We start from the raw sequence: 24,417 nt of genomic DNA on the forward strand, positions 1-24,417 counted from the left end.
ATAAGAATCACAACAAGAAGGATATAAAGAACAGAAAGGACCTGGGAAGGGGGAACCTGCTCCATTTACCCCCACTACTTCCCCAGCCTCACTCCAGCTCTCTCCCTCCTGCCCTCACTCAGGGACGGGGGAGCTGCACATGATGAGGGCTGTAGGGGAGTAGCATGCAGAGCAGGGAGAAGGGGAGCAGGGGGGCTGCCCCTCACGGGTCATCTCCCTGGGCTTGGCTGCAAGGCATGCTGGGGGCTTGCTGGCAGCCAAGGTCGATAAACAACTGGGCTGAGCAGAGTGAGGCAGGGGCTGCGTCTGTCGGGGGATGGCCCTTGAAGAGGGACCTACAGCCCAAATACCTGGTTTAAGGGCCATTGGGCAGTTGGCAGCATTGAACTCATGCTGGAGGGTGGGCACAGTCCCCTGGTAATGGAGTCAGGAAAGGTGGACAATGGATTAGGGGTTCTGGGTCAAGAGACCAGCAGCTGGGGGTGCAGGGGTGGCACCTTCCCCTTGAGGGAGTGGGCTAGAGGTGCTTCAGGCCAGCGCTTCTGTCTTGATCCCTACCAGGCGACAGGCCAGGGAGCAGCATAGAGGCTGCATGCACTCCCACCTGACCTGCCCAGGCAGTTGTAGAGGGAGTGAGGTGGGTGTGGGCGTCGCTGTGACTCTTACCCTAGAGACAGACTCATAGGGTGATGACTGGCTGCCATTGCCTATGGTTTGCCTGGCGAGCACAGCTGTCTTGAGCTGTCCTGGCGATAGTGGGTGGACCACGGCCAGGCCAGCATGATGCACATCCCGCATTGTCCTGTTGCTGCCTGCTGCTCCAAGGCATCCAGAGCTGGGAGTCCCACTCCGTGCGGGGTGCTAGGGAGAGACAAGTCCTGAGGGAGCTCAGTGCAGGTGGTAACAGGGACCCAGGAGCAGTCAATGACACTGAGCTGTAATCATATATAAAGCAGAAAGTGACATCAGAGGAAGGGCCTGTGTTGTCCTGATTGTGGGTAAACAAGAAGGTCCCTGGAGAGGAGGAGGCACTTGTCTGGGTTGATGATAAGGATTCACCATGTAGATAGGAGCCAAGAGGGAACAGTGAGCTTATGGCAGGGGAAAAGCAGGTGCAGAGATGAGGACACAGCATAGCCTCCAGACCCTGTGCTGTATCTTGGAGCCTGGAAGTTGCCCTGGGAAGTCTGCTGGCCATGCTGCAGGATTAGTACAAGGCCTTGGAGCTGGGGCTTGGGGCTGGTGAGGCAGGCAGGGTGGGCCACTCCAACCTTTCCTAGAAGGGCTGCTGGCCAAGGTGTGAGTTTTGTTCCTGCTGCACGAATCCCCGGGAGGGGAAAGACTAGACAGCTGAGGGCCTAGCAGGGGGCATCCTGGTCAGCTTCCAAATCCAGGATGGAGACAAGAGCCTTGGCACAGACAGGAGCTCTGGAGCAGTCAGCCCTACCAGGGAGGCAGGACATCGGCTGCGGTCGGGAGAGTGATTTCCACCTACATACTTGCATATACCTTTGTTGGTGTGTGCATGAAAACACACACACACACACGCACGTACACACACACAGAAGCGAGACTCAGAAAGTCAGAAGTAGTGATAAGGAAGATGAGACAGCCAGAGAAAGCTAAAAACAAAAGTCGGACATAGGTTGAGATGAAGAGGGAGAGCCAGAAACTTCACAGAGCCTAAGTTCCCTATCTGGGAGGGATGCTGGGGCCTGTTGTCTGGATGTTCTTGTCTTTCAGGAGATGAATGCAGGTGGGGTAGGGGAGAATTGGACATGGGATCGGGCCTGGTGGCCCAGGGCTGCGGGGAGGGCTGAGGCAGGCTCTGTGGTGTGGCCTGTCTGTAGGAGTCTAACCGCAGGCTCCTGTTCCTCAGACCTGGCCTTCAGGGGCTTCTCAGTTGTCTGTTGCCAGGAGAGCAGCTGGCCCAAAGGCCGGCAGGAGGAGAAACCACCGTGCAGCTTCTTCCCTGAGCCTGTTTTAGAGTGCAGTGGACATTCTCTGTTCCCATGGCCCAGTGACTTCTGGAGAGGTATTGCTTATGAGGTGTTGCTTACAGGAGCACCAAACCCGCAGGCATGTGGAATTTCTGGGAAGCCGGCTGCGTCTTTCCTAGGGCCAGGCCATGATTGGTGTCTGGCTAAGAGTTTTCTGCTCAACAGCGCTGAGACTACCTCTCCCCGCCCAGACTGAATGAAGGAGTTGGCCCCAAGCTCCTCCACCCTCTACTTGGCTGAGTCTCTAAAAACAGGATCCCATATGAGAGGGCTGTGACTAACAACAGAAGTTGATCCTTTTTTGAATACTTACTATATACCAAATGTTATTCTAAACTTTTTACATGAATTGGTCCATTTAATCCTCATGTCAGCCCTAGGAGATGGGGACTGTTATTATCCATTTACAGGGTGAGAGACCGAGGCTCAGGGAGGTTAAGTGGCTTGCCTGAGGGCACACAGCTACCACAGTGGCCTGTCTCCTGGGCTGGTCCCCTAACTTTAAGATCAGAGACAGCTCAGGGTTTGAACCCAGGCTCCCCTGTGATTTTAGGCAATGCTCTAACCTAGGATCTCTGCTCCTGTTCCTCCTGTCTAGAATGGGGTAGTAGTACCCACTTCCCAGGGAGGCCATGCGGTTTGGCGATTAGGTGAGGGGGCCCTGGCACGGCTCTCTTCCTCCTCACCCACTGTCTGCAGCAGAAGGCATGTCCTTGCCCCACCCTGAGCACTGCCATAACCTTATCCTCTTTTTCAGCGTTTTTCTAAACAGAGCTGGAAACACCTCCTTGGTTAGCCTAGGGATCCTTTTCTGGCCCCAGCCTTCCCTGGATGTGTCCGCACCTGTCCCTTTCTTTCCCCCTCAGTCCATGTTCTGGGCATAGCTGAGCTTCTTGGAGAGCTCCATGTGCTGCCCAAGTCTCCGTCCTCCCCAAGCCAGCTATGCTTCATAGTCTTGGGACCCGAGTTGTCCTGCCCAGGGCCCCATGGAACCAGGGATTCTCAGATCTGGCTGCTTGTCTCTCCCTTCCTTTGCCAGCTCCAGGACAGCATCGTTGCTTTCTCCCAAGCTTCTTGTTTTCCTTTTCTGACCCCGAAACACTCTCTCCTTCTTGGGCAGAATTAGATGAAGTGAATTGCCCAGGACTCCTGACTCATTCATGCAGGGACTGGATTCTGAACCAAGTCTAGGAGGCCCTGCATTCCAAGATCTTTTCTCATTGCGCTGCTGAAGGCCTTGGACAAGACAGAATTTTCCATTGCCTCATTCCTAACATGAGTCCCATCCCATTGATTCTCTAACTTAATCGTTTACCTTGAAACGCTAATATTTCAAATGATTTCTCTAGTATGGATGTATCTGTGCTTTCACTCAGCTCATTCAATCATTCCATATCTTCTGAATATCTCTGCATCAGGCCCTGACCCTGAAGATACATAAAGCCATGGGCCTCAGCCTCTCTTCTTGTGACCTTAGGGATTAAGCATGAGATAATATGATATGTATACAATAGAAGTGTGCTAGGATAAAGTATTCCTGGACCTGCAGGAAAAGGAATGGTGGACTTTGCCTAGCAAGGGGAAAGTCAAATAATGGCAAAGAGCAAGAGGCATTTGAGGTAGGTTTTGGGGAATGAGTGGAAGTTTGAAAGGCAAAGTAGGGGAGGAAGAGCATTTCAGGAAAAGGGAATCAGCACATGCAAAGATAGAGATTAGAATGGGCATGTCTACACGTAGAGAGCATGGGACATGTGAAGGTTTGCAAGTAGACTGGTGCCATTGTGATGTGTGGAGCTGAGGAGCAGTGGAGGATCTCACAAACTGGACTTTGATCACTTGCAATGGGGAGCATGGCTGGTATTTCAAGGACATGCTTGTCGCTGAACTTTGGTCTGTAGAGTGGAGAAAGAAGGACTGGGAGGCAGGGAGACCAGTTCACTGATAAGGGAGGGATACAGACATTCAAAGGCAGAGTGAGGAGGTAACGTCTTGTGGGCTGGCCAGGGGCTGAGGGGATGCCCAGGAGGAGCTGTCTGGGTTTGGGAGTGCTACAGGAGGCCCTAGTGCTCAACTCCTTTCGAGGTTCTCCAAGACACTCCTCCGTGCAGGCATGCCCAGGACTCATCACTGTCCTGATTTAACTTTGACAGCGTAGGCTTCCGTGTGAATCCTGGCTGGGGAGCCTAACGTTTCATTGGTGGAGCAGTAAAGGTCATTAAAGAGGAGCTGGAGAGCTATAAATAAGTGAACATGATCCCACCCAGTGTTCCCTGTGTTTCCAATCTGCAGGAGTAGGGAATTGGTTTTGATTCATTAATTGTTAGAGGAATGAGGCCCCAGAGATCCCGTGGTGCTGCCAGCTCTTCCCCACCCTCCCGATCTGCTTTGTGCATCCTGATTGCATGAGCTGCCCACCTGCCCTGGATGACAGTCCATCATTCCTCAGGACCATTTGGCCGTGCTCCCCTGGGCCTCCCTGGGCCTCCCTGGGCCTCCCTGGGCTAGGCTGAGCTTGAGGCCAGAGAGGCTGGGACTCCCAGCCTGGTGGTGCTCCTGGTGAGATATTTGCACAGCTGCTGCTGCCTGAGCCAGGCCTCAGGCTCATCCCTCTTTCCTCCTCACTGTCTCCTTGGTTCTCTGCAAGCTCTCAGTGAACCCCTCCTTAGAGGGAGTGTCACCTTTAAGGAACTGGCTCCCCTTCTCTAAATTGTGGGATTCGGCTTTGCCTTTTGGTGAACATGAGCACTGTGAGACCTTGGCAAGTTTGAAAACTTTGTGTCTTACCCACGAAATCTGGACTCCAGTTGTGCTTATTTTCCAGAGTTGTTAGGATTATGTTCTTCCCTGCCCTGCCCTGCCCTGCCCTGCCCTGCTCTGCCCTGCTCTGCCCTCACCTCCCCCTCCCCTTCCCCACTTCCCCTCCCCTCCCCTCCCTTCCCTTCCCTTCCCTTTCACTTTTTTGATTCGGAGTCTTGCTTTGTAGCCCACGATGGAGTGCAGTGGCACTATCTTGGTTTACTACAACCTCCACCTCCCAGGTGCAAGCAGTTCCATACCTCGGGCTTCCGAGTAGCAGGGATTACAGGCATGTGCCACCATGCCCAACAATTTTCTTGGTATTTTTTTTTAAGTAGAGACAAGGTTTCACCATGTTGCTCACGTTGGTCTCAAACTTCTGAGCTCAGGCAGTTCGCCCACCTTGGCCTCCCAAAGTGCTAGGATTATAGGCGTGAGCCAGAGATTACATAGTTTCTTGCTCTGCTGTGCTGTGCTAGGTGCTGGGGGTTGGCGGGGTGGGGGGGGGGGTGGGGGGAGGTGGGTAAGAAGTGAAGGTGCTTCTGCTTATGGGCAGAATGAAACCACAGAAAATAGTCCAACATTTGCCATTCCAACTGCCCAGTTGGAATGGCAAATGTTGGATAGTGCCATGAAGGCAAACCATGGTGAGGGAAGATTGGGGACCATGTGGAAGGTTCTCTAGAGGGAATGATGGTTACCCACCCAGCACACAGGAGAAGGAGAATTAGCCAGACAAACATAGCAGGAGCACTTTAGGCAGTGGGGGGAGTGTGGGAAGAGTCCTGGCAGTGAGCAAGAGCTTGGGACGCTTGAGTTACCGCACAAAGGCCTGCTACTTGGAACGCAGTGCATAGGGTGTGGAGTATGCTGGGCCTGTGGGTCCCATTAGGGTGTGCATTTTGTTTTAAGGCCAGTGGGGAGCTCATGTGATTTTAAGCAGGGACAGCACTGTCTGGTTGGTGCTTTATAAAGGCCAGTACACTAGTGTGTAGAATGGACAGTGTGTCCATCTGGGACAGGTAGGGAGGTTGGAGGTGTGAGGGTCCACTGGGGAGGTGACAGTGTTCTGGACCAAGGCGATGGCAGTGGAGTGGAGGAAAGTTGACAGACTCAAGATATATTTGGGAGATAAGGCATACAGGCCTGGTGGTGGCTTGGGTGCAGAGGGCCAGTGAGAGAGAAGGGTTAGGAACTAGTGGGTGGATGGGGCACCACTTTACTGAGGTTGGGAGACTGGGAAGAACAGACCCACACCCTAGGCATCTCAGTGTTGATGCATTAAGTTTGAGCTGCCAAGGGACTCATTAATTGGAGATCTCAGGCAGATGGGTGGGTGGGGGTCAGGACCCCAACGGGAGCCTTGTGGGCTTGAGCAATAACGGTGGAGCCCTCAACAGGACTGGACTTAGGGTGGGTCAAACATGCAAGAAAGGTTGATGATTCCATAGAGAGAGGGTATAGATGATGGATCTGGGTGTAGGAAAAGGCCAGAGGAGGGAGCCGCCAGAGCTCAGGAGCAGGGACCAGCCTTAGGAGAAACTTCTCTCTTCAGCTTTCAGCACAGACAGGGAGGTGTGGAGCTCTGGAGGCAGGAAGTCACGCGAGATTGCTTGTGATGATGTCTTCTGATTCATGAAAAAGGCTGTAAGTCATTCGTTGAACTTGGGGAATAAGCCTGGGTGGTTCAAGAACAGGGAGAGAGGTGGTAGAGAGATGTCAGCGTGGGAGCCCTGCTGAGATGGGTGACTGCCACGTGGCCAAGGTCACCAAGTTGCCAGGGTGTGGCGCTCTCTGTGGCCCTGCTCTGCTTGCCGGCAGTGTGGAGAAGAGCGTGGGCAGGTTGATCCACCCTGAGTTGACTCCTAGTTAGGATTTCAGCAGCCAAGCTACATAAGGAAAGAGAGGGAGTCTGTAGTGGTGTGACTAGAGAGGAGGAAAGCAGGCTCCAAGGAAGGAGGTGGGGTTGCTGCAGGTCTCTGGGAAGTCGGAGAGTGGGCAGAGAATCACTGAAGCACACAGTCTGTGGGACAGGATGGACGACGCCTGTCAACTGTGTGTCCTGTGCTCTGGAGGGAGGCACCTTCTGCAGGAGGGGCAGGAGTGCCAGCTCACTCCGGGGCCCGAGCTCTAGCATTGGCCTCTTACGGCACCACCACCCATTCCCCCCCAGTTTTATGGTTTTGGTTACCTTTTATTTTTATTTATTTATTTATTTATTTATTTATTTATTTATTTATTTATTTTTATTATACTTTAAGTTCTAGGGTACATGTGCATAACATGCAGGTTTGTTACATATGTATACTTATGCCATGTTGGTGTGCTGCACCCATCAACTCGTCAGCACCCATCAATTCATCATTTATATCATGTATAACTCCCCACTGCAATCCCTCCCTCCTCCCCCCTCCCCATGATAGGCCCCAGTGTGTGATGTTCCCCTTCCGGAGTCCAAGTGATCTCATTGTTCAGTTCTCACCTATGAGTGAGAACATGCGGTGTTTGGTTTTCTGTTCTTGTGATAGTTTGCTAAGAATGATGGTTTCCAGCTGCGTCCATGTCCCAACAAAGGACGCAAACTCATCCTTTTTTATGGCTGCATAGTATTCCATGGTGTATATGTGCCACATTTTCTTAATCCAGTCTGTCACAGATGGACATTTGGGTTGATTCCAAGTCTTTGCTATTGTGAATAGTGCCGCAATAAACATACGTGTGCATGTGTCTTTGTAGTAGAATAATTTATAATCCTTTGGGTATATACCCAGTAGTGGGATGGCTGGGTCATATGGTACATCTAGTTCTAGATCCTTGAGGAATTGCTATACTGTTTTCCATAATGGTTGAACTAGTTTACACTCCCACCAACAGTGTAAAAGTGTTCCTATTTCTCCACATCTTCTCCAACACCTGTTGTTTCCTGACTTCTTAATGATTGCCATTCTAACTGGTGTGAGATGGTATCTCATTGTGGTTTTGATTTGCATTTCTCTGATGGCGAGTGATGATGAGCATTTTTTCATGTGTCTGTTGGCTGTATGAATGTCTTCTTTTGAGAAATGTCTGTTCATATCCTTTGCCCACTTTTTGATGGGGTTGTTTGTTTTTTTCTTGTATATTTGTTTGAGTTCTTTGTAGGTTCTGGATATTAGCCCTTTGTCAGATGAGTAGGTTGCAAAAATTTTCTCCCATTCTGTAGGTTGCCTGTTCACTCTGATGGTAGTTTCTTTTGCTGTGCAGAAGCTCTTTAGTTTAATTAGATCCCATTTGTCAATTTTGGCTTTTGCTGCCGTTGCTTTTGGTGTTTTAGACATGAAGTCCTTGCCCATGCCTATGTCCTGAATGGTACTACCTAGCTTTTCTTCTAGGGTTTTTATGGTATTAGGTCTAACAATTACGTCTCTAATCCATCTTGAATTAATCTTCGTATAAGGGGTAAGGAAAGGATCCAGTTTCAGCTTTCTACTTATGGCTAGCCAATTTTCCCAGCACCATTTATTAAATAGGGAATCCTTTCTCCATTTCTTGTTTCTCTCAGGTTTGTCAAAGATCAGATGGCTGTAGATGTGTGGTATTATTTCTGAGGACTCTGTTCTGTTCCATTGGTCTTTATCTCTGTTTTGGTACCAGTACCATGCTGTTTTGGTTACTGTAGCTTTGTAGTATAGTTTGAAGTCAGGTAGCGTGACACCTCCAGCTTTGTCCTTTTGACTTAGGATTGTCTTGGCAATGCGGGCTCTTTTTTGGTTCCATATGAACTTTAAAGCAGTTTTTTCCAATTCTGTGAAGAAAGTCATTGGTAGCTTGATGGGGATGGCATTGAATCTATAAATAACCTTGGGCAGTATGGCCATTTTCACGATATTGATTCTTCCTATCCATGAGCATGGTATGTTCTTCCATTTGTTTGTGTCCTCTTTGATTTCACTGAGCAGTGGTTTGTAGTTCTCCTTGAAGAGGTCCTTTACATCCCTTGTAAGTTGGATTTCTAGGTATTTGACTCTCTTTGAAGCAATTGTGAATGGAAGTTCATTCCTGATTTGGCTCTCTGCTTGTCTGTTACTGGTGTATAAGAATGCTTGTGATTTTTGCACATTAATTTTGTATCCTGAGACTTTGCTGAAGTTGCTTATCATGCTTAAGGAGATTTTGGGCTGAGACAATGGGGTTTTCTAAATATACAATCATGTCATCTGCAAACAGGGACAATTTGACTTCTTCTTTTCCTAACTGGATACCCTTGATTTCTTTCTCTTGCCTGATTGCCCTAGCCAGAACTTCCAAGACTATGTTGAATAGGAGTGGTGAGAGAGGGCATCCCTGTCTTGTACCAGTTTTCAAAGGGAATTTTTCCAGTTTTTGCCCATTCAGTATGATATTAGCTGTGGGTTTGTCATAAATAGCTCTTATTATTTTGAGGTACGTTCCATCAGTACCGAATTTATTGAGCGTTTTTAGCATGAAGGGCTGTTGAATTTTGTCAAAAGCCTTTTCTGCATCTATTGAGATAATCATGTGGTTCTTGTCTTTGGTTCTGTTTATATGCTGGATTACGTTTATTGATTTGCGAATGTTGAACCAGCCTTGCATCCCAGGGATGAAGTCCACTTGATCATGGTGGATAAGCTTTTTGATGTGCTGCTGAATCCGGTTTGCCAGCATTTTATTGAGAATTTTTGCATCGATGTTCATCAGGGATATTGGTCTAAAATTCTCTTTTTTTTGTTGTGTCTCTGCCAGGCTTTGGTATCAGGATGATGTTGGCCTCATAAAATGAGTTACGGAGGATTCCCTCTTTTTCTATTGATTGGAATAGTTTCAGAAGGAATGGTACCAGCTCCTCCTTGTACCTCTGGTAGAATTCAGCTGTGGATCCATCTGGTCCTGGACTTTTTTTGGTGGGTAGGCTATTAATTGTTGCCTCAATTTCAGAGCCTGCTATTGGTCTATTCAGGGATTCAACTTCTTCCTGGTTTAGTCTTGGGAGAGTGTAAGTGTCCAGGAAATTATCCATTTCTTCTAGATTTTCTAGTTGATTTGCATAGAGGTGTTTATAGTATTCTCTGATGGTTGTTTGTATTTCTGTGGGGTTGGTGGTGATATCTCCTTTATCATTTTTTATTGTGTCTATTTGATTCCTCTCTCTTTTCTTCTTTATTAGTCTTGCTAGCGGTCTGTCAATTTTGTTGATCTTTTCAAAAAACCAACTCCTGGATTCATTGATTTTTTGGAGGGTTTTTTGTGTCTCTATCTCCTTCAGTTCTGCTCTGATCTTAGTTATTTCTTGCCTTCTGCTAGCTTTTGAATGTGTTTGCTCTTGCCTCTCTAGTTCTTTTAATTGTGATGTTAGAGTGTCAATTTTAGATCTTTCCTGCTTTCTCTTGTGGGCATTTAGTGCTATAAATTTCCCTCTACACACTGCTTTAAATGTGTCCCAGAGATTCTGGTATGTTGTGTCTTTGTTCTCATTGGTTTCAAAGAACATCTTTATTTCTGCTTTCATTTCGTTATGTACCCAGTAGTCATTCAGGAGCAGGTTGTTCAGTTTCCATGTAGTTGAGTGGTTTTGATTGAGTTTCTTAGTCCTGAGTTCTAGTTTGATTGCACTGTGGTCTGAGAGACAGTTTGTTATAATTTCTGTTCTTTTACATTTGCTGAGGAGTGCTTTACTTCCAATTATGTGGTCAATTTTGGAATAAGTGAGATGTGGTGCTGAGAAGAATGTATATTCTGTTGATTTAGGGTGGAGAGTTCTATAGATGTCTATTAGGTCCACTTGGTGCAGAGATGAGTTCAATTCCTGGATATCCTTGTTAACTTTCTGTCTCGTTGATCTGTCTAATGTTGACAGTGGAGTGTTGAAGTCTCCCATGATTATTGTATGGGAGTCTAAGTCTCTTTGTAAGTCTCTAAGGACTTGCTTTATGAATCTGGGTTCTCCTGTATTGGGTGCATATATATTTAGGATAGTTAGCTCTTCCTGTTGAATTGATCCTTTTACAATTATGTAATGGCCTTCTTTGTCTCTTTTGATCTTTGATGGTTTAAAGTCTGTTTTATCAGAGACTAGGATTGCAACCCCTGCTTTTTTTTGTTCTCCATTTGCTTGGTAGATCTTCCTCCATCCCTTTATTTTGAGCCTATGTATGTCTCTGCATGTGAAATGGGTCTCCTGAATACAGCAGACTGATGGGCCTTGACTCTTTATCCAGTTTGCCAGTCTGTGTCTTTTAATTGGAGCATTTAGTCCATTAACATTTAAGGTTAATATTGTTATGTGTGAACTTGATCCTGCCATTATGATATTAACTGGTTATTTTGCTCGTTAGTTGATGCAGTTTCTTCCTAGCCTCGATGGTCTTTACATTTTGGCATGTTTTTGCAATGGCTGGTACCGGTTGTTCCTTTCCATGTTTAGGGCTTCCTTCAGGGTCTCTTGTAAGGCAGGCCTGGTGGTGACAAAATCTCTAAGCATTTGCTTATCTGTAAAGGATTTTATTTCTCCTTCACTTATGAAACTTAGTTTGGTTGGATATGAAATTCTGGGTTGAAAATTCTTTTCTTAAAGAACATTGAATATTGGCCCCCACTGTCTTCTGGCTTGTAGAGTTTCTGCCGAGAGATCTGCTGTTAGTCTGATGGGCTTCCCTTTGTGGGTAACCCGACCTTTCTCTCTGGCTGCCCTTAAGATATTTTCCTTCATTTCAACTTTGGTGAATCTGGCAATTATGTGTCTTGGAGTTGCTCTTCTGGAGGAGTATCTTTGTGGCGTTCTCTGTATTTCCTGAATTTGAATGTTGGCCTGCCCTACTAGGTTGGGGAAGTTCTCCTGGATGATATCCTGAAGAGTGTTTTCCAACTTGGTTCCATTTTCCCCCTCACTTTCAGGCACCCCAATCAGACGTAGATTTGGTCTTTTTACATAATCCCATACTTCTTGCAGGCTTTGTTCATTTCTTTTTCTTCTTTTTTCTTTTGGTTTCTCTTCTCGCTTCATTTCATTCATTTGATCCTCAATCGCTGATACTCTTTCTTCCAGTTGATCGAGTCGGTTACTAAAGCTTGTGGATTTGTCACGTATTTCTCGTGTCATGGTTTTCATCTCTGTCATTTCGTTTATGACCTTCTCTGCATTAATTAGTCTAGCTGTCAATTCTTCCACTCTTTTTTCAAGATTTTTAGTTTCTTTGCGCTGGGTACGTAATTCCTCCTTTAGCTCTGAGAAGTTTGATGGACTGAAGCCTTCTTCTCTCATCTCGTCAAAGTCATTCTCTGACCAGCTTTGATCTGTTGCTGGCGATGGGCTGCGCTCCTTTGCAGGGGGAGATGCGCTCTTACTTTTTGAATTTCCAGCTTTTCTGCCCTGCTTTTTCCCCATCTTTGTGGTTTTATCTGTCTCTGGTCTCTGATGATGGTGACATACTGATGGGGTTTTGGTATAGGTGTCCTTCCTGTTTGATAGTTTTCCTTCTGACCGTCAGGACCCTCAGCTGTAGGTCTGTTGGAGATTGCTTGAGGTCCACTCCCGACCCTGTTTGCCTGGGTATCAGCAGTAGAGGTTGCAGAAGATAGAATATTGCTGAACAGTGAGTGTACCTGTCTGATTCTTCCTTTGGAAGCTTCCTCTCAGGGGTGTACTCCACCATGTGAGGTGTGGGGTGTCAGATTGCCCCTAGTGGGGGATGTCTCCCAGCTAGGCTACTCAGGGGTCAGGGACCCACCTGAGCAGGCAGTCTGTCCATTCTCAGATCTCAACCTCCGCATTGGGAGATCCACGGCTCTCCCCAAAGCTGTCAGACAGAGTCGTTCGCGTCTGCACAGGCCCCCGCTGCTTCCCCTGTTGGTCTTCAGCTGTGTGCTATCCCCAGAGGTGGAGTCTTAGTTGAAAATGCAGAAATCACCGGTCTTCTGTGTCGCTTGCGCTGGGAGTTGGAGACTGGAGCTGTTCCTATTCGGCCATCTTGCTCCGCCCCTTGGTTACCTTTTAAATGTCTTAATAAAAGATGAAACGTATTTACTCTCCATAGATCAATTATTTACTATGAGTTATGACAATACTAAATTTGGTCAATTATTCATCAGCTCTAAAGTATTTATAAATGCTACCTTAATTTGAAGCATTAGCCATTGGAATTCAAATATTAATGTAGCTGTTTCCCATTTAAAGGAAGAAAGGAAGAGTACAGATAATGAGGGTGGCTGGGGGCAGGTGGGTGCTCGTGTAGGTTAAGATTATTGGAGGAACGAGGTGGCTCATGGAGCAGCCTGGGGGTCGGCAGAGGTGCTTAACTCCCTTGGGGAGAGACCATTCCTTCTGGGAAGGCAGGGCTGAGCCCGGGTTTGCTCAGAGCCTGGCTGTCTTTTCTGCTGCCCACGGAGAGGAGCTGAGCCTTGCCAGGTTCCTCTGAGGTTAGGGCATCAGGTCATTTCTCCCCAGGTGGAGGCTCTCTCTTGCCTCATCCATTTGGGAACATCCTGCTGCTCTTTAAGGTGGCACCCAGAGGCTGGCTAACACAGGGGTTGCCAGTTGAGGGGGTTGGGACCTCAAGAGTAGCAGGGGCTGCATGGGCAGATCTTTTTCCAGGGTGAGCAAGCCTGGGAGCGATTCCTTAACAGCACCTGACAGAGGGAAAGGCTTAGCTGGCAGTGGCCAGTATCATGACCAGGGGGTGGCACCAGGAACTGTGGGTCTCTTCTAACACATGCCTTCTGAGGTATTGCTTCTCACAGCCTTGTTCTGAGAATGTTCTAGAAATCCCCCTGGAGATGGAGAATAGTGGGCATGGATTAGTGATGGTGCCCAGAGTGACCTCAATTTCTGGGGCACCTCTCTCACCTCCAACACCCACCTGCAGGCACCCAGTGACTTGATGAGTCAAGGATCTGCTTTCAGGGGAGACAGGCCTTGTTCCTGCCTGCCTGCTCCTTCCCTGGGGCCAGCACTGAGCTGGGAGCTGCCCTGGAGATTTCTGTCCAGGGACAGTTGGGTAGAGTCAGCCTGGAATCCTGGGTTCTGTCCCTGCTGGCCACTTTCTCTTTGCAGCATTGGATATAGAGGTGCCTGGTGGTCTGGGGTTCTCTTTGCTGTTTGCTCTCTGGCTGTGTGGTCCTGGCCAAGCAACTAGCACTCTCTGTGCTGTAATTTTTTTTTTTTTTTTTAACCAGGAAATCAGAAAGCTCACCTGGGGTGAGAGTTACTGAGAGTTTGTCCTGTGAAGTAGCCAGTACCTCACCTGACATATCCTACCCCTGAGAGTCTGCTGTCTGGAAAATTTTTGCCTGTATGAGTGGGATGCGAACATCTTCTCCAGGGAAGGAGGTGGGAATGTGACTATGGATTGTGGAGTTGAATTGGGAATGCTGGCTGCCCCCCACCCTCGCCCCTGAGCTCTGAGTAGCCCTTTCTTTTGTGGAGACCTTCCACTTTCCCAGGACACAGGGTGCACGGGGAGGAGGCTGGAAGCTGCTCTTTATAGTTTGTCTTACTTTCTCAGCTGACGGATGGGTCATTCTCAGGGGGCCCTTATCAGTCCATCAAGCTTGTGTTGTAATCAAGAGAGACATCAGCTTTGTGACCCTATGATATGGAGGCAAAGAATTATAACAAAAGCTGTTATCCTCTAGAGAGCTGTGCAAACATCTTTGAGCATCATCCTAGGTAGTGGTGACTTCTGATTTGCTACTGTGTGTGAGGCAGCATGAATGACTGTCCACATATAAAGACCTTTCATGGCACACGTGGAGCAGCCCTGTGAGGGAGCCATCATCTTTATTTGACCCTCACCAAGAAGAAAGAAGAAAGAAAAAGAAAGAAAGAAAGACAGAAAGAAATAAAGAGAAAGCCAACCAGTAACCCGGAGAGGACAAGCCCTCAACCACGGTCCCAGTGTGTGACCAGGGCAGACCCTGGACTCCGGCAGGTGGCCAGTCCCAGTCCTGGGGTTCAGCATCTGTCACAACAACCAGGGCATGCATTGTGTAACATCCCATCACACACAACCTTGATTAAGCTAATAGCTGATTTGGCTTTGATCTGATGTATTTTGATCTTATTATTTTTATGTTAGAAGCCTCCAAATAACCATCATTTCAACAGTGCCCCAATTAGCAGGCCATTCACAGTGGATTGGAAATTGACTCACATCAGGCCTCTCCATTAGCGCCTGGGAGAGGCTTCCAGCCTTAATTACCCACCCTGTTTATGAGGCCTGGCGCTTAGGACGCTGCAGGTGGCTCCATGAGGGGTGGGCCGGCAGTGCCCACCTCCATGGGGAGGGCGAGATGGCTCTCGCTTGGGACTACTAATGCTTTAGATCCTGGGCATGACTTTGATGGAGAGATGGAATGTCCAAGGAAGGGGCAGGAGGGTGACATCTGTTCAGCATCTTGTGCACTGTGAGGCATTGGCACTTGCTGTCTGTGTCCTAAGCCAGTGCTCTCATAGCTCTGCTGGGTAGAGATTCTTATTCCTATTTAATAGAAAATGGAGGCTTAGAAAGGGACATACCCGTGGCTGTGTGGCTACTGACTGGAGGAGCCAAAACTGGAACTTGGGTGAACGTGAGATCCGAATGCTCTTCCCACCACCCTTGGTGAGGTGGTAGCTGGTGAGGGTTCTGCCTGGCTCTATGTCGTTGTCACTCTGCACCCACCTTGTGCTGCTCTCCCTGAGGGACACCCTGAAAGTTTCTAAATCCTTTCCTTCATTTGAGGCCCTGGTGCTGACCGCAAATGAATTTACCCTCCTCTGTGTCCCTGGGAGCTTCCTCTCTCTTTCCTCCAGTTGAGTTGCAGAGTCTGTCTCCTTGGTGGATCCTAACCTCCTCAAAGATGGGACCTGTGGTCCTTCCTGCTTTTCCCCCTAATAGTGCTTAGGGCAGGGGCTGGCTTGTGGGGGTGCAGGCAGGGATACCAAATGTATGTATGAGACAAGGAGAGCAGGAGCCAGTGGCATGCGTGCCCTGATGGGGAAACTGAGGCTCAGAGGCATTCTGCAACTTCAAAACCTGACATATATGGAGTGAGGACAGATGATGACCTGGGAGGGAGCCAGGCAGGTGGGGCAACAAGAGCCAAAAGTGACTGAGGGCTGCAAGGAGGACTCTCCATGGGAGTCCTGGGATGGGAGAACTCCACAATTGAGCATTGGAGTTCCTGGAGAATTTACGTCCCAGGGATATACAGTTTATTTTGTACAATCGCTGTTTAAGATTAAAAATGTATAGTATTGGCATTAAAGAGAGCATGCACAAGAAAAAATATCCATGCATTGTCGTAGCGCCTTAGCCTGTAGTGTTTTCTGTTGCCGTTTTCATGGGTGTGCTTTCTGCCTAGCTGTAATCATAGTTAGCATATAATTTTGTGCCCTGGTATTTTCATGTGGCCACCTCTCAGAAGCATTTTCCCCATGTCTGTGGCAGTGTTCATTGTGTGGCCTCACATCTCATTGTCTGGAAAATGGATGCAATGATACCTACTCTACACAAATGTCCTGAGAATACTGTGAATTCACATGTACAAAGGACACCAGGAGAATTTGGCACAGAGGCAATTCTCACACAATAGTCCTTCCTCCTATGTAGTTTTCATACTTGTCCATTATCAGAGGATTATTTTTCTATTTAAAAGGAATTATCCATTTATGTCACAAAATTTTGGCAAAATATAGAAAAGAAAGACCACTTTCAGGTTTCTTCTAAATTGCAGTGACTTTTAACATTTTGCAATATTTCCTTCTGGTTTTTCTTTCATGCATGTTGACGTTTTATTTAATTGATAAAATAAAATACAGACAATTTTTTATCACTTTCACCTACTTTTTTATGACAGGCACTTTCCCATGTTATTGTAGTATCTTCTTGAGTAGTTTAAAGGCTGTATATACTTTCAGCAAATGGGGCACTTTCATAACCGCTCACCTATTTGCATCTTTTAGATTGTTAGCAATATTCCAAGAGTACGGATAGTGTCCTCTGAATGGTTTTGGATTGAATGCTGTTCCTATGGTTTGGACAGGTACCCAGAGAGGAATTACTGACCGGGCCCATGGAAATTCTTGCATGGTATTCTTGCACGAGTCTTTATTGCCTTTGTGAACTGGGCTTAGCACGTGTCTGGGAAAGGATGGTGAACACAGCAGGCATGACACTTGTCATCCTGGAACCTGGGGTCAAGCTGGAGAACGAGCCAGTAACACAGGCAACATGTGGCCCATGACAGGGAAGTGCAGTGAAGGGGGATCATGCCAAAAGGATCATGAGCCAGTCTGGTGATGCTGAGTCTGAGTTTTGAAGCAAGAGTGAGCATCAAGATTGAAGAGGTGAGTTTGAGGGTCTGGGGTGGGCAGTTGGTTGGGATGTGGTGGAAAAGGGTATGGTGAGGAGCGTGAGGCTGCAGGCATGGGAGCTTGCAAGACCGCTTTTTCAGGAGTGGACTTTTACTTTATTCCTAAGGCTAAAGTAAAATGGGGGCACAGCAGGGCTTTAAACAGGACATGCAATAGATTTCTGTTTAGGAGAGAACTCAGCAGACTGGAGCTGGGGTAGGTGGGGGCCAGGGCATCTGGGGGGCTGTGAGATTCACAAGACATCATCATCTCTTGTTTAGCTACCCCTGCCGGTGGCCTTGAAGAGGAGAGAACCATGGGATTTGGGTTCTCGTTCTGCTGGTGCTCATGCCAGTGCAAGGTGAGCGCCCTTGCCCGGAGGGCAGCCAGACTTTGCTGCTGCAGAGTGTGGGGGGACCCTCCCTTTTCCCACATGTTCCCCTGCCTCCCAGTGCCTTGCTCCCTGGGGTCAGTTTCCCCTGTTCTTCTCTCCTTCTCCCAGCCTTATCTGAGGCATTACATAAACCCAAGAGCTCTTGACCGAAAGAACTGCATTGTCAAAAATCGTTCAAAGTCTGCCGTGTGCAGCAGATGGCCTGCTGCCATTCACAGGCTGTGTTTTGAAACTGCATCTGCTTCTGCACATCCTTGCCATCGCATAAACCATTAGTAAGAAATGTTTGCTTCAAAACTGGTGCAGTGGGTTGCGGCGTTGGGAGTTGCATCTTTCTATTAATTGGTTAATATCCCAAAAAAGTGTAGGCACATGGCTACAAGGGGTGCCTCTTGCAGTTACAGGAGAGCTTGGAAAGATGAGCCCCTGAGTGTGTCAGACCTAGAAGTGGCTGCTGGAGCATCCGTTGGGTTCGTCCTCTGCACCCGTGGTAACTGCCTGAGCAGTGGGAGTGTCTTTCTTTGTTATTGTCAAGTGGCTTTTGAATAATCCTTCTGGAACAACTGCTTCATCTGGGGTTTGGCCCAGTATTTTTATGATATGGATCAAGTGGACTTGGCCAGAAGACCTAGGGTTTCTTTTCTTTTGTAATTTTTTCCTACATCTTGGGTCCTCTCGGGTAAGTGCCTCCCTGACTTTCGGAAGCCATTTAGTCCATTCAGTCCCAATCAGTTCAGTTCAGTCAACAGTTGTAGAGCACACAGTGTATTCTCCACCCACAGCTAGGCATGAGGATACACAGATCAACACAATGACGTTTTGGCTCTTAATGGGCTTATAGTCCTAGGCAAGAAACTCAGGATGGCCGAGTTTGGCTGAGTGAGGATGGCTAATCTCACAGCTCAGTTGGGGAGTCAGGCAGATTTGCGATGAATCTGTACTCTACCATCCTTCCCTGACTAGCCTAGGGCAAATGGTTTTACCCCTTTTGACTTCTGTTTTCTCATGTTAAATGGGTACAAGAATGTCTAGTTGGCATTTTCACCAAGGATGTCAGTGAGGCTGTGCTCATGAAAACCGCTGGCCTGGCCCAGGATGGTTCTTGGTCCTAGAGGGAGGCAGCCTCTCTTGGGAGTCCCGGGCACGAGCTGCCAGGCATGGGGCCTGCAGGCTGAAGCTGGTGCAGCATCACCCCGATGCTGACCCCTTCCTCTCTCTCTCCTCTCTTTCTAGCCTGTGACCTCATGACCCAGGGGATTTTGGCCTTGGTCACGTCCACTGGCTGTGCATCTGCCAACGCCCTGCAGTCCCTCACGGATGCCATGCACATCCCACACCTTTTTGTCCAGCGCAACCCTGGGGGGTCGCCACGCACCGCCTGCCACCTGAACCCCAGCCCTGATGGTGAGGCCTACACACTGGCTTCGAGACCACCCGTCCGCCTCAACGACGTCATGCTCAGGCTGGTGACGGAGCTGCGCTGGCAGAAGTTTGTCATGTTCTACGACAGCGAGTATGGTGAGTTGTCAGGCAGGAGAGCCAGGGCTGCTCAGGGGCAGGGATGGCCAGATGCTGGGAGACCAGAGAGAGGGTGGGGCCCTGGACTGGTGGTGGGTGGTCTGTGCTGAGTGAGTCTCCAGGTGATAGGGTCAAACCTCAAGCTTCATGAGTCAGGAAGAGCTGTAAAAACAGCTCCCTAGATAGGCACTAAAGTTGCCTAGCAACAACACCTTATCATGACGGCTGAAGTTTGAATCATCTTAGAGGTTTCAATAAAATATTAATAAACTGCTGGCAGGGATCCAAAGGGCTGTGTGCTGGCACAGGTGGAGGCCGGCCAGCATGGTTCCTCCTGGAGGCTTCCTCTCCAAAGAGTGCCCTTCACACTGGACGATTGCCAGGCCTTCCTGGCTCCTTGCCTCCATCCATCCCAGTCGGCCTTCAGTTTCAGGGTTCCAGGCTGGGGCAAAGGTCGGGGGAGGAATGCCCTGAGTGTCATGGAGCCAGGCTGGGGTTGGTGGGTTGGGGACACTGGGTAGGGCTGGGCATGGCTTCTTTGAAGGCCTCTCATATGAAAAAAAATCATTTTCTTGTTAGGAAACCACAAAAATGGGTTTTGGAGAAATGGCTTCAGGTTTTCTTATGACTGCTCTGTAAAAACAGACTAGTCATAATCCTGAGATAGAATGGTTTCCATGTTTAGTGTTTAAACAATTTTTTTTTTGAAAATTATGAGATAACTTAGATTTACATGCAATTATAAGGAGCAACCCAGAGAGATCCAGTGTGCCCTTCACCCAGGTTCCCCCACGGTAACATCCTGCATAGCTGTAGTACAATATTGCAACCAGGATTTGATACAGCCCATAGGCCTTGTTCATATTTCAGTAGTGCATGTGATCTTGCAGGTATGGATTTATTGCTATGCGTTTTAAAAATCACATGTGTAGATTCCTGTGACCACCAGTCAGGATACAGAGTAGTTCCTTCACAAGGATCCCTATGCTACCTCTGTATAGCCACAGACACCCCCATAACATGTTAGAGGGTGCGGGAGACTGATGAGGGTTGGCAGCCCCACGGCCGGTGCCAGGATGGAATGGGTGGACCTTCGAAAGTCCCATTTTGTCTCTGGGTGATATAATTTCTTTGCCAAGAATGTAACTAAGAAAAGAAATCAGCATATGTTTGCATTTGCCTAAATACCCTTCTTCTCTAAGACTGGAAAGTTGTCCCCAGCTCTTGAGCAAATATACTGTTTGGAGTCTTCCAGGAAGAATTGAAAGAGCAAACAGTCACTGTGCTGAAATAAAAATGAGGTGGATGGGGACAAGGGTGGGACCCGAACTGGACTCAGTCCAAGACCTGGCCTCTCCCTTCCACCCTCCCACTCCTGCTCAGTCCCTGGCCCTTGGGGAGGAGTTGGAGGCTTTGTAAGAGCCCTAAGTTGCCTGCAGGGATCTTTCAGGGGCCAGGCCTTCCCCTGAGAGCCCTTGGGGCTGGTGGCTCAACCCCAAAGTCCAGCCTGCTCTGAGGCTGGGCCCTGTGGAGAGGCATGGACACTGCCAGATCCAGTGCTGTGATCCAGTGTGCCCAGGCCCTTCCCACCCCACTTTCTCTGGGCATCATTGCTCTGTTTCCAATCTGGCCTGCAGACACAGTTTTCCCCTAGAGCCTGGAAGGCGACCTTGATGGGAACCTCAGCTGCTGGGAGGGCAGGTGATCAGCTCTCTAGCCTGCCCACCCGTCTGTGCTCCTGTGATTCCTGCAGACTGAACAAGGCCTGGTAGCACTTGCCCAAGTCCTGTTTTCTTATTACACTCCTTACCCTCACTCTGCTCAAGATGCAGGTCCTCAAATAAAAATGTTCCTGAGCCCCACCTGTCCTACAGAGCTGGCAGCTTGGTTACATGCTCTCGCAGACATGCTCGTCCTGCCCTCAGCCTGCTCTCGGCTTGTCCTGACTCTCATGAGGGCTGGTCCTCCATGAGTGCTGGACTGCCTGGTGAGGCAGTGAAGTCTGGGAGAGTGGCTGTGTACTTCCCACCACAATGGCCCTGCTGCCTGCACGCTGCCTGGCACAGAGTAGCCCCTTGACACATTCATAGATGGGGACATGGAGTTTTCAAGCCATTTCAAACAAGACAAAGGAGGAATGGGGAGAAAGACAAGGGTATTGGATAGTCTGACCTCTGAATATGAGGTGGCAGGGAAGGGGTGTAGACTAGGAAACGGAGGTTTTATTCTGCAGACACATTTCCCCACCCCTCTTCTCTCCTCCACCCAGAATCTACAATGGGACCAAAAGCTGTGTTCCTCTTTTCTGACATGGACACCTTTGCTACCTATGGTGGGGTTGAAGTTAGTTTTCAACCAGACTGCTCCTTATCAGTAAGTCCATAAAGTTGCCAAGTGACCAGTAACTTTCATCTGGAGGACCACTCACTGTAGGTGGTTAATTGAGGCTGCTTGGGAGCTGTGCTGGGAAGGATTCTGAGTCTCTGTGTGGGCTCAGCAGCAGAAAACACCATGGTCGGCCTGTGAGGCTTCCATGGTGCAAGAGAGAGATTGGCAGAGACCTGTCATGTTTGCTGGTTCAGGCCTGGAGGGTGGAGGTGAGTGGAGAACCCCAGAGCTGGGGTTCTCAGTCAGAAGACAGCGTCAGAGCTGTGTGCCCATGGCGCTGTCCAGGGTGCTAGCCCTTCTGGCTCTCCGCTTGCTGGAGGCCAGAGAACTCTTTTATTGGATTCTGTGCAGGACCTCCTGCCTTTGCCTGCCCTGGTCATTGGCCTCCTGATGTGACAAGCAGTGAGGCTTGGTTTCTGCCTCTACACATTTTCTGTAAAATTTTAACTCAGTGCGCAGTGCTCGTCCTGGCTTTCCCCTCATGCCCAGCCCAGCTGCTGCCCATTTCCCACGTGCCTGAGCCAAGGCAACACAGCCTATCTGCTGTTTGATGCAGCACATTCAGCCCTCGGAGTGCGAGTGTGGCTGCTCCCTTGGCATGGCTGGCTGTGGCCTGTCCCAGTGTCACTTCTGGGTGGATACACATTGCCAATACAGCCAAGACAAACGGTGCCTCCGGAACACCTCAGGGCCCCTCCTCCCCCTGACTCACTGCAGCACTAGCTGCAGATGAGCCCAGTTAAAAAGCAAATTAAGTGTAAAGACTGTTCTATTCTTTCCAAAGTCAAACAGAAGTGGTTTGGGAATACAGCAACTTTTTTTCAATGTGATCTGCAAGTATCTTTATGTATTTTACTTCACTCTAGCCACCCAACATCCCTCTGAGGTCGGATTATCGCTACATTTTACAGATGAGGGAAATGAGGCTCAGAACGGTTCTTTTTGACTTTAGTACCCATGCGTTTAGCCAAGGCATCATCCTGTTTCTGTAATTTGGACCCTCTAGGCTCTAGCTTCCTGCTGCTGTCCCCAGCCAGTCAGAGTTGATGCCAAGAAAAAGGGAGGTAGTTTGGAAGGGACATGACATGCTTTAGGCTGGTGCACTCACTTCAGTGAGCATCACACATAGGCTTCCTCCTTTGTGGGGCAAGGCCTGATTCTTCCTCATTTGCTCATCAGCCTCCCTTTAAACCCAGGAATGTCCTGCCCCAGGTAGAGCCTGAGGACTGGGCATTTCAGTCAGGAGTTAGAGATCAGAGCAGGAAAAGCCATGGGCTCCAAGACAGAATTTGGCAGAAGGGTGAGAGAGGAGATGGTATGTATATGGTTTACAAGATGTACCATTTGGTAAAATTCCACTGAAAATACTTGTATGCTTGTTGTGACAGTGAAAGGAAAAATAAAAGAGAAGATGACATTTGAGAGAAAATTTGCAACATTAAAATACCAAAAGTTTGGATCAAAAAGAATGGAGAACTTTCTGAGTTGCCACTTCAAATGCTGGGATATTCATGTGTGTATGCATTGGCAGGGGCCGGGGTGGGGATGTGCTAGTAGCTGTATCCACAATTTCCCTCTAGTGAATAAATTTGGATGAAGGTTGTAATTATGATGAGCTCTTCGATATCATTGACTCATTCATTCAACAAATATTCACGGAATCCCTACCACATGCCAGGTATTTTGCTAGGCACTCATTTTCAAAGAAGACATAGATGGGTGGAGTAACTTGGCTAGTAATGCATGGGCTGGCATTGGAAGTCAGGGCCCAGGGCCCAGGGGCATCTCCAGGGCATGGCAGTCCCTTCCTGGCCTCTGGGCTAGCTTGCAGACCTGGGATGGGTTGGAAGCTGTGATTCCACAGAAACAAAACATCAGGGCTCTGTATGAGTAACTACTGTCTATTTGTACTAGTTTAAAAATTATTTTTTAATCGAAAGCTACACGTGGTTACAATGTATATGTTCAATTAAAAGACTAATAACCTGAAGACTCATGAACACACAATCAGTTTAAAAAATATCAAGGAGCCCTTGTGTGCTTTACCCTGACCATGTCTCCCCTACAGAGGGACTTAAACACTCTCCTGATTGTGTGCTAACAAGTCCCTCGCTTTCCTTGATATATTTTTTTTCTTTTTATGTGTCTGAAGTTTTGCCAAGTTGTATCTAAGCATGGAAATTTTAAATTTATGCCTCATATTTTTAAAACACTGTACATGTATTTCACTGTTTTAGAGGATCCCAAGCCAATGTCTTTTTTTTTGAGACGGAGTCTCACTCTGTCGCCCAGGCTGGAGTGCAGTGGCCGGATCTCAGCTCACTGCAAGCTCCGCCTCCCAGGTTTATGCCATTCTCCTGCCTCAGCCTCCTGAGTAGCTGGGACTACAGGCGCCCGCCACCTCGCCCGGCTAGGTTTTTGTATTTTTTTTTAGTAGAGACGGGGTTTCACCTTGTTAGCCAGGATGGTCTCGATCTCCTGACCTCGTGATCCGCCCGTCTCGGCCTCCCAAAGTGCTGGGATTACAGGCTCGAGCCACCGCACCCGGACGTCTTTTTTTTTTTTTTTTTTAACTTTTTTTTTAGGCTTAGTGGTACAAGTGCAAGTTTGTTACATAGGTAAACTCGTGTCGTGGGAGTTTGTTGTATGGATTATTTCATCACCAAGGTAGTAAGCCTAGTACCCATTAGTTGTTTTTCTTGATCCTCTCCCTCCTCCCACCCTCCAATCTCCATGCTCCCTCCACTCTCCACCCTCCCATAGGCCCCAGTGTGTGTTGTTCCCCTCTGTGTGTCCATGGGTTCTCATAATTTAGTTCCTGCTTAGAAGCGAGAACATGCCCTATGTGGCTTTCTGGTCCTTAGTTGGCTTGGGATAGTGGCCTGCAGCTCCATTCCTTGATAGTTTTATCATACAAGTATGGGGCCCATGGTTGGTTTGTGACTCATATATGTGGAATAACACTTCTGCATGCTTCTAGGATTGTTTTTTTA

At 48.3% G+C, this 24,417-nt stretch overlaps 1 protein-coding gene across 1 annotated transcript in view; it reads left to right on the forward strand.

Annotated features, from left to right (window-relative positions):
- GRID1 (glutamate ionotropic receptor delta type subunit 1) overlaps positions 1–24,417 on the forward strand; it is a 791,729-nt gene that overhangs the window by 143,624 nt on the left and 623,688 nt on the right. Inside the window, exon 3 of the mRNA XM_030940876.1 lies at positions 18,752–19,036. Coding sequence (XP_030796736.1) covers positions 18,752–19,036 — 285 coding nt within the window. The remainder of the gene's footprint in view (positions 1–18,751; positions 19,037–24,417) is intronic.

The sequence above is a fragment of the Rhinopithecus roxellana genome, chromosome 11 (genome assembly GCF_007565055.1).
Source record: "Rhinopithecus roxellana isolate Shanxi Qingling chromosome 11, ASM756505v1, whole genome shotgun sequence".
NCBI classification, from domain to species: Eukaryota; Metazoa; Chordata; class Mammalia; order Primates; family Cercopithecidae; genus Rhinopithecus; species Rhinopithecus roxellana.